Source organism: Hemicordylus capensis, chromosome 2 (genome assembly GCF_027244095.1).
Source record: "Hemicordylus capensis ecotype Gifberg chromosome 2, rHemCap1.1.pri, whole genome shotgun sequence".
NCBI lineage: Eukaryota > Metazoa > Chordata > Lepidosauria > Squamata > Cordylidae > Hemicordylus > Hemicordylus capensis.
The window spans coordinates 415,883,034-415,899,546 of NC_069658.1; the positions used below are offsets into that span (position 1 = coordinate 415,883,034).

Consider the following 16,513-nt stretch of genomic DNA (forward strand, 5'->3'; position numbering starts at 1 on the left):
AGTACAGGTTGTAATGGGAGTAAACTATTACTTCTGAGTAAACTAGTTTAGGATTGCACTGCCTGTGATCTTCTAAAAAGTGGGGTGGGGACGACATAGCAAGGCTGTTTATCTCAGATGTGACTACCCTACTTGCCATCTCATTGTGCCTCCTCTCTGACCTTTGGTCTAATCCAGCAGGGCTCTTCTTATGTTTTGAGTAATTTACAGGTGATCATGTTTTTCTATAGAACTGCAGTCCTATTCACACATTTTGTTCAATGCACATTCAGTCTATGAACAGCACATGCAGTTATTCACACATTATGTTCAATGCACATACAGCACTACATGTCCTGTCTTCACCCTGCATTTGGGACTTGTACCCAAGTTCACTTGTGAAACGAACACTAGTACAAACATTCAGACACAAACAAGAACATGTGTACAGACGCCTGTATGCACAGCATAATAGCTGACCAGGACTTTAAGTCCTATTGATATGTTATTTCAATGTACAATGTGTACACAGTGCATGCATGTACAAATCTGTACATAGGTCCAGTTATTCAAACATGTTGAACTCATGTACAGCAGTATATGTTCAGTCTTTATCCTGCATTTTAATGGGACCAGTCCCCAGGTTCACTTTTAAAATGAATGCATGTATAGTCATTCACACAAAAACACCAGATATGTGTACAGATACCTGAGCACATGTACAACAAAATGTCTTAATAAGACTTTAGTGTTATGAGAATGGGAGAAAAACAGTCCACATTCTTTACACTGCACATGATTTCTGGTGGGACAATGTTATGGGGTGGGGGTGGAGAGATTTAAACTTCCATGCTGCTCTTGAAATCCAGATTATCCCCTGCTGCAGCTTTTTTCTTTGTTATTTAAAAAGAGAGAGATTGCCAGACTTAAGCACACCTCTTAATGACACGAATCATCACAACTTAGAAGCCTTAGACCCCTGTTAACTGGGCAAAGAGGCACCTTTTAAACATGGTGAGTCTCTTTATTTAGCAGGGGGAGAGTAACTGGCCCTATCCACCCCCAGCACAGTACCTCCAGTGACTGTTGCTGGTGTCTATCTTATGTTTCTTTTTAGATTGTGAGCCCTTTGGGGACAGGGAGCCATCTTATTTATTATTTCTCACTTTGGAAACTTTTGTTGTAAAGTGGTATATAAATATTTGTTGCTGTTTTCTTCAACTGCTCTTGTGAAACTGATGTGGCCTGCTAGGAGGGAAAAGGCTTGTTTGCCCAGTGAAAACACATTACAGTTTGACTGTTGGGGAACTACAATACTGTATATGTGAATCAGAAGCACTTTCTTAAGGGAAGGTGTCTGAATACCACTCAACAAATAAGCAACAACTGTGCCTTTGTTGCTTGATAAACTGACTTGTCAAGAAGGCTCATAAGTCTTATTCTGAACAGTACCACAAACAGAAAAAACACACAGATTCAGCCATTGGAAAGTCTTGATGAATGAACCTGAATCGCCTTTCAACTCCTGTGATTTATGACCTGCTTTTTATTTGCCTTCCAGTGGCTGATCCCTCAGCACCACATTTTCCAATATATCTCTGCTGTGATGAGGGCTAGAAACATACGCAAGTTTAAAATGAAAGCCAGATTCTAAGATGATCATGCAGGATAAACAAACATGTCCAGGGCATGGCATGTTGCCCCTGTCTTACCCTAAAGCCTCCTCACTTTATTCCACCTACTTTCACTGATGCCTTTTCTGCCTTCCCTTTGTACCCAGAGAGCATGTTCACAGTCCATCCCACACATGCTGTGCTCGAGACAAAGGCTTTGCTTAATAGGTCGGGTGCTCGCCCACACAAGAATGGGAGATGGTACTGGAGAAGCAGGTACACAGTGAGATAACACCCCCAACTTTGTCACTCTGTCATCTTGAACTGAAGGGTATGCACCAAGTTGCCTTTAAGTCTATTACTGCAAAAGATTCCTTTGATGATTTTAGTGCTGCGGCTTGGAAGGGATGACTCTAATCAGCTAGGGCTTGCCATCAGGAAACAGATTGCCAAAAGTAATCAATGGACCCCATGTTTATTCTGCTGCAACTTTTGTTATTGACTGTGCTGAAGAGTTTATTCTTATCACCAGGACTGTGTGATTCACAACACCACATAAGTACTGAAGTTAGTTTTGGTTAAAAATTCATATTCTAAGAATTTGAGCTTCCTTTTTTTCATCATTTTAGGCAAGTTTCAAGTGCATATGGTTATACAAAAAGGCTTGTCTGTGAGTGAGCAACATCTTGGGAAATCGGGGGAAATGAAGGAGTAGGCAAAGTGAGATTGCCAGTAGTCAAGTGTGGTTGTTTGGGGTAGAGAAGATTGGTGGGGAACTTCAGTCTCCTAGTTAGCTGCTTGACCTTCTTTATGGATAGCAGAAAAAGTGATGCAAAAAGTAAGCACCTACATACAGCCCTGCTTCGTTTGTGCATTTCATATACATAACAGAATCCAGCTTTTCTTGATGTAAAATTTGAGTTACTTGGAACTTTCAGGGCTTTTCACATCTCCACTGGAATGGAGGGTGTGTGTTCACATATTGGCCAGATTTACTGCAAAGTCCCTGTGAGCTATGAGAGCATTTAACACACAAATTGGGTTTTTCATTGCATGTTAGAATGCAGCCTTATTTAATATCCGAGCTTTAAAAATCCACTTTTTGCATCAGTTTTTAGGGGCAACTTTAAACTCACAATAAAGCCTCGCAGTAAACCCTGCTGTCTGAAAATGCTCCTGATGAAAACAGACTTTACACACAGTTGTGGTTATTGCTCTCTCTGTGATAAGCTGCTCCTCTGCAAACAAATTTTTGCATTAAAGGTAAATATTTGCATCTGAGCAACAGTCAAAGAATCTATATTGCACTGCAATTTGCAAGTGGTAGTTTGCCCTAGTGGCGCTAACCACACCAATATCAGAAACTGTCACTTTGAGGCCAAAGCAAGCAGGATTGTGGCTCAAATGAGGAGTTCTAGCTTAGTGGCAGAGCACCTGCATTGGACACAGAAGGTCCCAGGTTCAATCCTTGGCATCTCCAGATAGTTAGGAAAGACGGCTGTCTGAAACCTTGGAGAGTTGCTGCCAATCAACATATACAAGACTGAGCTAGGTGGACCAGTGGTCTGACTCAGTATAAGATAGTTTTGTTGATCACTTGCTGTTTCAAGGTTTTTGCCACCCTAGATAACAGAATAAAAAATGCATCCCAATGTCCCACAAGATCACAGGGGTTTTTGTAAAGAGACGGTTAGCCATGGCAGAAATAGCAAAAGAGCCCAGATTTTCACATTGCTCCCTGCAAGAGAAGAGAAGAAGTGTGCAGCTTATAACATAATGCTTATATTCTGTTAGAATTACATTCAGAATGCTATATTCTGTATATTCAGCTTATAACAGAATGCTCAGTTTTTGCCAGTTAGTGGGCTATGTAGTTCCCTGGGTGGGGACTGGAGGCCCCTCTTAGATATGAGGTTTCCCCCTTGGGGTGGTATGGCCTTTTGAGTTTTGATGTTGTTGCTTCACAGTGGTCACTCATTTGAGTTATTTGAGTGTTGTTCATTATGATTGTGGCTATTACCACCTTATGTGTGATTTCTCTGTGTCCCTCTGGAGCAGTTGACAGGCTTCACGGCATTGCTGAGTAGTGCCTCTGTTAGCTTTCTGAATTAATGATTGGTTATCTGGTTTGGCTAAATAGTTACTGTTATCTTGGGATACAGCTGCAGAGGTTTTTCTGCTAATCAGCATTCTGTTATAAGCTGTGGAGTCTCTTGGAGAGTTAGTATGCTTTTAGACTTCTACTTGGTTGGAGGAACATTGAGTGTTACTCTGGTTTGAGCTTGCATATGTGAGTATATTTATACATTACCTTTGATATTGACCAGCTTTTCTCTTCATGTATAGTAATTACTTTTTATGTGTTAATTGTGACTGTATTATTGTTAATATAGCAATTCAGACTGATGAAATGTGCTCCTGAAGAAGCATTCAGTGAAACATCTAGTTATCCTGGGGCAGCTGTAGTGTGCCTTTTCCAGTCTCGTACCTTTTCCAGCCTCTTCAGTCAGCATTCAGCAGACTACAGAGCATGTACTGTTTTCCCATTATCAACTTTTGAAACCTTGATTACATCCCTAATCATTGCTTCCAACTATTAGACTACAAGATAACTATAAGAGCTGTTATTGTGAATGTGAGTGAATTTGGAGCCACATATTGATGCCAACTTCTGGCTGTCAGGCTCTTTTGCTTCCACCACACTTGGGGCTCCTAGTGGGAGTTTACTATTTACTCTCTGTTTATGTGCATTGTATTCATTCATTCATATATGCTGTTTAATAGAAGTTTACTTGAATGGTTTTGTATAGTATATTTCAGTCATATGCTTTCTGTATATATACTGGTTTTTGGTATATCTTATATTATGTTTAGTATGTTATTGGATTAAATCCATTCCTATTTAATTGTTTTAGATTAATTGTCCATGGTCTATTTTTGGTTTTCTCCTTGGGATATTGTGGATCCCTCCTTTTTCCCCACCTCCTGTACCCTAGCAAGTTCCTCCTCCACCATCTTGCATGCCCCCTTGCAAGTCCATCCACCACCCTGCCACTGCTTCCCATTTCTTCAAAAGGCCCTCACTATCTCACGAGTTGTTGCATGTCCATTTTCCACCCCATCGCTTCTCTTGTGTACCCTCATGTCCATTTGCCACCCTGTTAACCGCATTCAAATAAGTTACTCCCTGTATTTGTCATTTGAAATGGTAGACTCTATTCTACTACCTCCAAACCTCCTTCTCACCTTATTGAGAACCTTATGTAGAGCCAGCCTTCCTTCCCTTCCCAGGAAATAAGGAGGGGAAAACTGAACATGAAATTCCAAAACCACAACTCCTTCTCCTCTTCTTCTCTGAACAGTTTGTACAGGGATCAAAGTCGTGCCAATTTATCCCTTTTATATAATGGATTTCAGCTCCAAATCTGAGGTTTTAAAAGTGCAGAATTCTGAATACAGGTACAAACACACAACATATCCTTACAGAGTGATCACCACAGAACCACTGGGCCTGGACTAAAACAAATGCTGTCCAATAGTGTTGCTGCTTGTGAAGTGTCCCTTGTCAAGCCAAAATGAAATTTCACACAAATCTGAAGGCTGAACAGACTTTCAGAAGTTAATGTTCAGAATTTCACACCCTTTCAATTGTTGCTTTTGAACTGTGACTTCAGAGGTATATTTTAAAAAACCTAAATTAACTCTTGGAGGTTTTCTGTTTGTTTTTACAAGAAACCATTTCTAAATACAATACTACTTTTACATCTTGGTTTTCTTTAAAAAGAAGCCCTAGATCCAACCAATGGGCAATGAAGGAGGGGAAAAGTCCATTAGTCTAAAATACAAATACAAACATATTGTGAACTGCTACCTGAGCTAGAAAAATCAGCTGGAAAACTTTCTCCTTCCCAGTTCCCTTATTCTCTAATCCCTTGTTAGGTTCAAGAGCCACTAAGTAACTTCTTTGAGAAAAGAGTCCTTGGCTCCAGTCCCAAACCATCCTGGAGGGAGCTGGTTGTGCTTCTCTTGTGGGACCTGTTGCTGAGAAACAACCTTGAAGTCCAAGTCTGTGTCTTTGTCATGCAAGAATAGAAGCAGGTGAGGCAGCAGAGTGAGACAGCTGTAGCCAACCACAGTGATAAATCAATGTTAGGATGGACATGTTTTGACAATGAGGTTGTTTATATAAGTAGATCTATTTCATCTTCTGTGATTCTGCCAATTTACACAGGGCCCATGTAGAATCCATTATCGTTGCAATGGCTTGGATAGAACAACCTAGCTTTAATTTTCTTTAAATAAATAAATAAAGAGGTCTATGCCCTTCATAATCGTTGAAATATCCTTTATAGAGGGTAAAAAAATGGTGTGCAAAACTCTAGGACCTGTTCACTGCAAACAAGATGGATGACCAGTTTGTCGCAAGTATGGAACAGCCTCTGCAGCTGCAAGCAAAGTCATGTGCATGAACCTTGAGTGAGGCTAAGAACTGGCAATTGACAGACTAGCTCTGTCACACCTCTGAGACACCAACTGGTGTATTATAATACCAATGAGGCTTTGGTTTGGGGCGGTATATGCACTATATTGTGGTGCATTATTGTACCAAGTGGTGGATTACATGCATTTTGTTTCAAGCACAAAACAAAATACAAAGTGACCAAAATGTTTTGTTGAAACAGCACTCAAACGGGCTGTTTTGACAAAACAAGCCCGAAACGTTTCAAGTGTTTTGGCCATAGGGAACAATGGGGAAACTTGAAACACCTCACTGTTCCCTTTCAGTAGCTTGTAGGATCACAGAGGTGGGTTGGGTGGTAGAGCATGATGGGTTCTACCTACCACACAACCCACAAAAGAAATGGGCAAGTGGATGCTTTTCAACAATTTTTTTTAACATTTTCCCCCAAACCTCCATAGGATCCTATGTTTCGGGGAAAATATTTAAATGGGCAAGTGGATGCTTTTCAAATTTTTAGAAATATTTTCCCCAAAACATAGGATCCTATGGAGGTTTGGGGAAAATGTTAAAAAAAATTGTTGAAAAGCATCCACTTGCCCATTTCTTTTGTGCGTTGGGTGGTAGGTAGCACCCATCAGGGCCTACCACCCAATCCACCTTGGTGATCCTAGGATCTACTCATGGGGAACAGTGGAGTGTTTTGAGTTTCCCCTTTGTTCTCTAAGGCCGGAACAAGCTGCACTCATAGAGTGCACACACAAGTTTTGCACTGTAATTTGCAATGCATTTTGAAACACTGCAGAAGCACACATTAAAAGGGAGTCTGTCCCTCCCAATACAGAACACACATTTCAAACTGCCCAAAAATGGCCCAAAAAGAATCACTGACCCAGAATCCACAGCCAGCCACAGTGCCTGTACTACAGTAACATAATTGGCACAAGTTGCTCACACACACAAAATTATGACTCCTTATGTCCCTAGCATTGCAAAAGCTGCCACAGCAGCACCCTTAGCAGCAAGCATAGGCATAAGCTCAACTAAAGCAACTTCAGCCACATTTGACTGAGTACACCTTGCAATGTACTTTGCAGAGCAGACCAGAACAGTGGGTGAAGCACAAGTTAGACTCAAAGCCAGATATGGAGCTCATCACAGCAATCACCAATAAATATTACACACAAACACAGAGCTGCCACTGTCAATTTCTCACCACAACACTATCTCACAAACAAAACAAACCAGAACTCAAGGAAGGTGGGCACCCATGCTCTGCCTTTGTCAATCTGAGATCCAGCAAAACCAAATAGTTATAGTAGCAATAGCACAGCATATTATACTCAGTGCTAAGAAAAGAAAACATAAAATCAAGCCTACCTTCCTCCTCTCCTGATGTATCCCCCTTAACTCAAGAGAAGCATACTATAAGGGCTCTCTCTACCTCCCAGTCCCTTTGAATACATTTTGAAATTCCTTCCTTTTGTGTTTCCCTCCCCCCAGCCAATGGGGGCACAGTTGCCAATGCAACACTTGATTGGTATGATAAGCCAGCCAAGAAGCAAGGAGATCACAAGCCAATCGGAAGCCAGTGCCAGAAAGCCAATCAGTAAGGGAAAAACAGGCCTACAAAATGGTTCTTGAAACATTTCAATCAAAACAGGATTGTTTTGTTCTGAGCTCCAAGCAGGCCCTTTATTTAGAGGGTGTTTTGTTTCAAGCTTGAAACACTCAAAATAGCCTGTTTCAAGTCAAAACTTTCTGCACATCCCTAGCGTGAGCGCACACACACCACAATTTGTGCATGCCTTGCCTAACCCCTGACATAAGAATAGGGTACAGGTAATACACTACAGCCCAAACATTCTAGAAACTGTTAGGGACCTGAGCAGGTCAGTTCTTCCTCTTCTCATGTCCTTCTTTTTCTGATTTTTTTTTTCCAGCTGACATCCCAGGAGTTCAAGCCCCAACTTCTTTCAACCACAGACAGAATTGATTGTTAGGTTCACATAGCCTGCCCAAGTTCTGATTCTTTCAGATCCCATTTGCAGAAGTGAAAGCCTCCCTCAAGGCAGAAGTGAAAGACAGAAGGAGCAAGTTAGGATTTTAGCGTAGCTGTGACTGGATACCCACTCCCAAACAAGAGATGGCAGCAAAGACAAGAGTTCCCTCTCGCCAGACACTGAGGGCAACTTCATCAAGCCCCTTCCTGCTAGGATCCTCTGTGTGGCAGGGGCAGTCAGAGCTGCCACTGACAATGGCCAGGCAGAAAGTCTGGCAACTCCAGAAAGGAGAGACTATCCATTCCAGACTATCCTTAACTAGACTTCAGTATATGAACTTGAAACAATCACATATTTTCCCCTGGATGTGGAAAGTGTCCCTTGTGTTGGAAGTGTCCCTTCTGTTGTTTCCCATACATTGGTTTTAGATTGTAAGCTTACTGGGACAGGGACCTATTTTTGCAGTAAAAAGCCAGGTGCACAAATGGCACTATGTAAATACTAATTATCTCTATATAATTCTTTTAAACGTACCCGTCGCTAATCCCATGCATGGCAGCTCTTGCGAGAGTTTCTGAGCAAGCTGCGGGGGGGGGGGCGGGGAAGCAACGGCCGGATGGCCGAGAAAAAGTGGTGCTGGGGGAAGCGGTAGCTGGGGAGGCGAGGAAGTGGTGGTGGGGGGGGAAGCGGCACAGGAGAGGAAGTGCTGGTGGCTGGGAGGAAGCACCAGCAGGGGGAGGAAATTGGGAAGCGGCAGCCAAAAGGGGCCAAGAACAGGGGAAGAGCTGAGGGGGAGAGAAGGGGAGAGGGATGAGAATGAGGGAGGGGGGAGAGCCAAGAGGGATTGGGGAGGGCTGACAACGAGGGGGGGAGGAGGTGGGAGAACTAGAGGCACAGATGCTCTGCACCCTGGCCAGCTAGTCGTTATTACTTTCTTATTTCAATGCCCTTATTATTCCAAAAAATCCTAAAAACTCCCTGGTCCATTTTATGGGATTTTAAATATTTATTTTTATTTCATTTTACAAACACATAATACTTCTCCGTATCTAAGGGGGAGTCCTGAGTTTGCAGAAACTACGGTCTAGTTTTTGAATAGTCCTGTTTTGCTTTCAAACAGATAGGCACTTGACTATTTAAGTTTGCTATTGGGATGATGATGATGTACATTCAACAAGGTAGCATAATTGCATTGTTCTTATGACCACAGCCATTGCCCTACCGGCTACTGCAGAATTCAGAGGCTGACATACTGCACAATGTTTCATCTGCCTTGTAACAGAACATGTGAACAGTTGTGCAACAGCACTCTTGTGCAAAATGCAGGAATTGGGTGGATGCAGTTGTGCAATGGGTGGCCACATTTCAAATGGCCATTCATCATATGACTACATTTGTGCAATTCTTGCAACTTGTGCAAGCACACGCTTGCAGAACTGCACACGTGTTCTGTTACAAGGCAGATGGAACGTCATGCAGTATGTCAACCAGAATATTTAAGAAAAGGATGAGGAAACTTCAGCAGTGGCAGCTGCATGCATTTATAATGCGAGCTGGTGCCGTGTGGTGTAATGCATAAGCTCTGAACTGGTGGTTTCCTGATATGAAAGTCTGTTATGAACTTACTGGCCACGGGCAAGCCACTATTTCTTAGCCACAGGACTTCAGCACCCTCTGTAATATGGGGATGATGATATTGGCTTATGTGACTGGATTGTTCAAGAATTACTGAGATGGTGTATGTAGAATGCTTTGAGCACTTAGGAAAAGTAGTACATAAATGCTAAATATTAGATACATTTATTAAGCCCATGTTTTTAATATGTAGCATCTCAGCATGGTATATGGCTCAATGTATATACCATGCTGTATATACCATGCATGTATATACCATTCTCAGCATGTATATACCATGCAGTATATACAGTACCATGCTGAGATGCTACATATTAAAAACATGGCACATCAATCCATTAGAGATAGATTGATGCTGAGCAGGCCCCATTGAAATAACCAGGAGGCATACAAGAGCACACCTGCTCAGGACGGAGTGTGCTTGTGGGAGGCTGTGTGTGTGCGCACCTTTTCATCTGTGCAGTATCAACAGGAGCACAATGGGGCAATGATCTTTGATGACATTCCTACCTTTTGCTTTGTTGGGTTTTTGAGTCAAGCGGAGTTAATTTAAATGCAGGTGTTGCCTTTGAAATTTCTTTCTATCAAGTGCAAGAGTGAGGAGGTGTTGGATACAGGCTAGGGCCTGCACTAGGTATTATTCCACAAGAGAGAGTGGAGGGCTTTCCTGCTGAGTTAAAACGACTCTCTCTAGGAGAGCAAAATAACAGCTGTTGACTCTCCTTCCCCCCCAAACACTTCAGGGCAGCCTTTGCAGGGTGAGCTTCCTTGGGAGGAGGGAGGAGATTTCTGGTGTATTTGTGATCAACTTCTATACTTCATAAACAAACTGTGCGCTTCTCGTGTACAGGTTGAGCAGGCATATAGCCAAGCAGTGCTAGCAGGGGCGTAGCAAGGTTGGAGTGGGCCCAGAGACAAGATTTTAAAATGGGCCCCTCGCTGATATACACACACAAACACACTTCACAATATATCGTGCACTCACACTCACATCCCCATTATGAATACAGTGAATATCTAGTTCACATTGAATCTAGTTTTTTTACTCTCTGCTCCTGCCGATCTCCAAGAGACTCAACATAATTCATAGGGGGTGCAACATGGGCGGGTGGGGAGTCATGTGATGTGCCTCTGGGGGGCCCCTTAAGGCAGTGGAGCCCCAAGACGACTGCCTCCCCTTGCCTAATGGTAGTTACGCCCCTGAGTGCTAGTCAGACGAAGCCCTCCAAATCTAATTCAGCTCTTTGCCTGCCAAATCCAAAGTGGCTTTGTTCAACTCTTCTCACGTGCACCAGATTCAGACTGGCCAAACCAGTTTTTTGTCCCCTTCCATTATGCAGGAGGATGCAGCCGAAGATGCAGTCTAAGGTGGCTTTAAAGAGCATGCAGCTAAGGGAAGTATAATTAACAACATGACTCACAATGGAGGCAGTTTTTATTAGATTTGGTTCAAGCAAAGTATAGGGCTTCCACATATATGCAACAGAATGAGCTAGTAGAACAAATGATTCCACTGATGAATCTCCAATTAGAGATTAGAGATGATGGAATACCATTTTTAATGCTCCTCTGCATAACAAATTTCCCTGCAAGTAGAAATCTAGCACATCAGGGAGAAAAGGTTCTAACCCAGCTTGATTTCTATTGTGCTGGTTTTCTACTTACAGGAAGTTGTAAGGGAGCATTCACAAATGCGACCCACCACTTGTGGTTTGACGGCACAGTCCATTTGATCACCTCATTTTGCTGCATGTGTAGACAAGGCAAAACTTTGCTTTTTGCAGAATCAAACATAGAGAGGCAAACAAATAAGCAGGCACTAATCTCTTACACAAGTGCCTTTGCCAACACCATGACTGAACAGAAGAATTGCCATCCTGCCATGCGTGCAAAATTAGGAGCGTGGGAAGCTGTTCCCAAATATGGAAAGGCACCACATCTCTCACAGAATTGTAAGCCGCCCCAAGCAGGAGTCTGCTAGGGGGCAGTGTGGGAATATTTCAGATAAATAATTGAAATGCATTGCCCTGCCCAGATGGTGGTTAGGTCAAATGAAGCCTGCTCAAGTGGATCCTATGCTTGTAGAGTATGAAGAATGGTGAATGGGATGTGAGTGAGGCTAGTAGGGGCTTGAAGATGATCCTTTTTTAAGATGGAGGCACCAGCAAATACTGCCACTGTCTCCCTGGTCCTGTGCCAGGGCTGCTGTCAATACAAGGCACCCTTGAGAAGCTGTGAAGGACCCAGGACCCTGGGGAGGGCTGCTGCTGACCCCTACACTGACCCCCCTGGGGAAACTGGACTCATCTGGCAACTAGAGGCTAGGTGGGATGGGCCCTCCTTATAGTGCCCCCCTTTACTCTGGCAGTGGATTAGGTTTTCTGTCATTCTTAGTAGAGCAGCAGCCACAGCATTAGATCCACCACCAGGCTGCCCACCATGTTTTCTTCCCTCACAATGCTCCTTGTAGCATGGCAGCTGCCAGCCACCACAGACAAGGGCAGGAGAGGAGGGAGCCACCAGAGGTCACCTGGTGGAGGTCCCCCTCAGACTTGGAGCTGGCTGTGCCTGACATACTGAAATGTGGGAAGCTTTTCATGGCATGCAATTCAATGGAAAACACTAGGTGTGGGGGTGTTTTCCAAGGCCCAGGCCTAGAAATGTAAGGCCTTTTTTCAATATAAAAAGTGCTAATCCTCAAGTTAAATACAGTAATTCTGTCCAATTGAAACACGGTGGCTTCCAAGTTGAGGCAACCAAAACCCACCTCCGTGGGGTGGCACTCCAGGGCGTTTTCCACACAGGGCTTTTAGCTCGCATCTCCTCTGGAACAGAGGCTGTGCGTTCACAAATAAGCCAGTTTTACCCCGAAGTCCCTGAGAGCTATCAAGGAGCAGCTCACGCACAATTTGGGTTTTTCATTGCACGTTAGTGTAGCCTGATTTATATCCAGGGCAAAAAAATCCACCTTTTGTGTTGGTTTTTTGAGGCAACTTGGAATTCACAGTAAAGTCTTGCAGCAAAAACTCGTGGCAAAGCCTGCTGTGTGAAAAACGCCCAGGCAGCAGTGTGGTAATATGTGAAAACAGCTCACCAGCTCATGTGGAGCTTCCACCAACACTCAACGATATCCCTGTGTTTTCCTGCTGCAGCAAGCCATTTGTGTCGCTGCACTGGCTGCCGATATGTTTCCGGGCAAAATACAAAGTGCTGGTTATTACCTTTAAAGCCCTGAACGGCTTAGGTCCAGGTTACCTTAGAGAACGCCTTCTTCGGCCTGATCCCCACCGCATGCTAAGATCATCTGAGGAGGTTTGGCTCCAGTTGCCACCGCCTCTTCTGGTGGTGACTCAGAGGCGGGCCTTCTATGTAGCTGCTCCTAGACTGTGGAATGTGCTCTCTGCAGAAATCCATAATTTGAACTCTCTAATTTGAATTGGCATTTAGGAGAGCCTTAAAGACCTACTTGTTCAGCCTGGCCTTCCAGGGTTTTTAAATTGTTTTAAAGGGTTCTTAATGTATTGGGTTTTTATAAGGTTTTGAATTGTTTTATCTTTTTAGCTGCTTTATTGTATTTTAAAATCTTTTTTCCCGATCACTGATGATTTTAACTGTTTTGTGATATTTGTGAACCGACCTGAGCTATTCTGTAAGGGCGGTCTAGAAATCGAACAAACAAATAAATAAATTTAAGACTGCATGCAGCAGCACCACGGCTGCACAACTTCAGCTCTTCTGCAGATGTTGCACTACAGTTCCCATCATCCCTTGGCCACTGTGGCTGGGGATGATGGGAGTTGTACTCCAACAACAGCTGGAGGGCCAAAGTTGTGGAGCTCTGCCACTGCAGGAAGCCCTTACTGTGGCATGGAGTGATGATGCCTATAACGGTCTACATTTTCTGGCAACTTCGACGTGAAGGCCCTAATGTTTGTACTGGCTTTTGGTCTATTTCAAAGTAACCAATAACGCCGAGTGTCTGCGTACTTGGATGAAAACTGTGGTCTGATATTGGACCGGACCGGGTACTTTCTCGCCTGCACACAGGGCGCAAAGCAAAAACAGCGAACCCCGCCCCCGTCCCCCCGCCGACCAAACTCTACAGGTTGGCTGTTCCTTTAAGGGAGAGCCACAGGGTGTGCCTTGAGTAGCTATGGCAACTTCCAAGTTGAGGATGCTGGGCCATGCTGCTGGGGCTGCTTGAAATGGACGAAGGAGGCTGCTCCGCGAGGCGAGTCTTCTTCGCCACTTCTTTGCGAGCAGCCGAGTCGCGGCCAAGGCACGCAGATGCCGCGCTGGAGCAACTTTCGGCGCGGAGACGCTCTTCTTAGGGGAGGCCCGTCATCATCATCACCACCACCACCACCACCGCGGCGGCGGCGGCGGCGGCGACGACTCTGCGCTGAAGCAGGCGGCAGCAGTGCGCTTGGAAGTATGGCCCGGGCGCCCCGGCTTGCTAGCGACGGCCGCCGTCAGTAAGGGCTGGTGGTGGGACGACCTGCCGTCGGAGTTGCGAAGGCAGCAGCGAGCGCGAGGCGAAGGAGCTGTGGGCGCTGCAGCAGATGGGGCAGCGGCAGCAGCAGGGGCGGCGGGGAGAGAGCGGCAGCGAGGGGCAGCAGAGCCCTGAGCCCCCACGGCTCGGGGGATGGCTCCGGCAGCTCCGAAGCAGGAGGCGCCGGCCGTGGGGGGCTTCTACTGCTGCCGCCGCCGCCGCCGTCACTGGGCGTCTGCGGGAGATGAGGAGCCGCCGGCTGTCCTCCGTCCTCGAGGGCTGCTGCTGCTGCTGAGCTCTTGCCGTCGTCGGACTGCGCGCCAACTCGGGCCAGGAGCTTCGCGGGAGCAGACGACGGTCCTCCTTCGCCCTTGGAGTTGATGCTGCTCTGCTCCTTCGGCGGGCTCGCCTGCCCGCCCGCCCGCACTTCTCTCCCGCTGGACGCGAGCGCCCCGCCGTCTGGGCACCAACGAGAGCTGCAGACTTGGCCCTCGCCCCCCGCACCCCAACGCCGCCCCCTAAGCAGTGGGTGGCTGGGCGGGCTGACGACTTGGGGAGGCGAAGCGGGGCCCCGCCGCGAGACTCCTGGCTCTTTCTCCTTTCTTTTCCCCGCTGGACGACGATGGAGAGGTCCTCGAGCAAGTCCTAAGATGCCGGTGATGAGGGGCCTCCTGGCTCCCCAAAACACCTTCCTGGATACCATAGCAACCCGCTTCGATGGCACGCGTGAGTTGGCTTCTTCCCACTCTTTTCTAGTCCTCCCTCTGTCCCCCGGGCTTCTGGGCCTCCTCCAGGCGGAAGCTCGAGGGCTGTGACCTCCTGGCAGTGCTCTGCAGAAGCAACCCCCCCCTCCCTGGGGCCTTTAAAACCTCCCTCCCTCCATGGAACAGCAGATCCCCCCCTCCCGGCCTTCTTTGTTGGCCCATTGCCCATGAGTTCCTGCCAGCGATGTTCCGCCTGGGACGACCTGGAGGGGCTTCTGTGATGGTGGCTCACACCTCCTCAGGCTCACAGGCCTGATGCACTTCTCACTGTGGAAGGAGGTCGTGAGGAGCAGATGCCCTGCAAGTGGCCGGCCCATTTTCAGGTGTGCTGAAGGCACCTGTATGCATGCAGTGTGCACAGGCTGGGCATCTGGATTCTGGAACTAGCCAGAGTATGCACACAGGGCAAAATACACGTGTGTGTTTCTCACATGTGACAACGCACTTATGGGTTGAAAGTAATTTCAGATAGCCTGAAAAGGTAGCCAACTTATCTTCCAGAGACAGTATAGACCCCACAAACCTTCTACACAAGCAAGGTTCTTTTTGATACCCTACCACTAGGGGTTGCCAGGTCCAGACCCAGGGCTTCTGCACCTGTAAGAGTTGTGCTAAAAGAAGCATTTCCCCAGGTGCAGCTCATGTTGTACAGCTAGAATGGTGTCGTTGTTAGAGTCAGACTAGGGCTCAAGAGAACTGGGTTCAAATCCCCACTCAGCTGTGAACTTCACTTGGTGACCTTGGAGCAGTCATTATCTCCCTAACACAGGGGTTCCCAGTCTGTTGTAGCTGGGGATGATGAGAGTTGTAGCTCAACAGCATGTTCTTGTAGCTCAGCAACATCCTGGGGGAAATGCTTCCTTCTAAGTCAAGTCCAACAGACACCTGGCAAGCCCTAGAGATCAACTCTCTTTTAGGTTAGGGGTTCTCGGTGATAGTTGGCTATATACACCTTCACCTTAGCATGTAAACTAAGGAAAGCCAGCGTGGTATAGTGGTTAGAGTGCTGGACTAGGATCGGGGAGACCCGAGTTCAAATCCCCATTCAGCCATGAAACTAGCTGGGTGACTCTGGGCCAGTCACTTCTCTCTCAGCCTAACCTACTTCACAGGGTTGTTGTGAAAGAGAAACTCAAGTATGTAGTACACCGCTCTGGGCTCCTTGGAGGAAGAGCAGGATATAAATGTTAAAATAATAATAATAATAATAATGATAATAATAAACTGTAGATGCAACACTGCAAATAGAGAGCTCAGCAGGTGCACTCATTGGGTGCACTCCTAAGGTACTAAGATGGACTGTAGCTTCCTGCCACATGTATATTTGATGTCAAACCTGGATTGTATAATCTGCGAAATGGGCCTCAGGTCTTCTACATGCACACCTAAAATATGTGAATGTGACAATTAAGTGTTGGCAAAGAGGTGAGCCATATAGGTCATAGTCCCTTACTGAGTCTATCCTGGATGACAAACCTGGATTCATCTTCCACGTAATATGTGAAATGAATCTAAACGAGACACTGGATGGAGCATATCAAGAAGAGACAGTTGGGGAATTAATGCCC

General features: G+C 45.7%; 1 protein-coding gene across 3 annotated transcripts in view; it reads left to right on the forward strand.

Moving 5' to 3' along the window:
* Positions 1-3,823: 3,823 nt before the first annotated feature.
* Positions 3,824-16,513, forward strand: part of KCNH3 (potassium voltage-gated channel subfamily H member 3) — a 99,175-nt gene continuing 86,485 nt past the window's right edge. The window contains exon 1 of one of the 3 annotated variants that reach the window (XM_053302548.1): positions 3,824-3,882. Coding sequence is in view for 2 of the 3 variants with exons in the window: in XM_053302547.1 (XP_053158522.1) it covers positions 14,562-14,907 (346 nt within the window). In the remaining variant the exon portion in view is untranslated. Of the gene's footprint in view, positions 3,883-13,812; positions 14,908-16,513 lie in introns of those variants that run through there. The other 2 variants (XM_053302547.1, XM_053302546.1) reach the window with 2 other exon arrangements.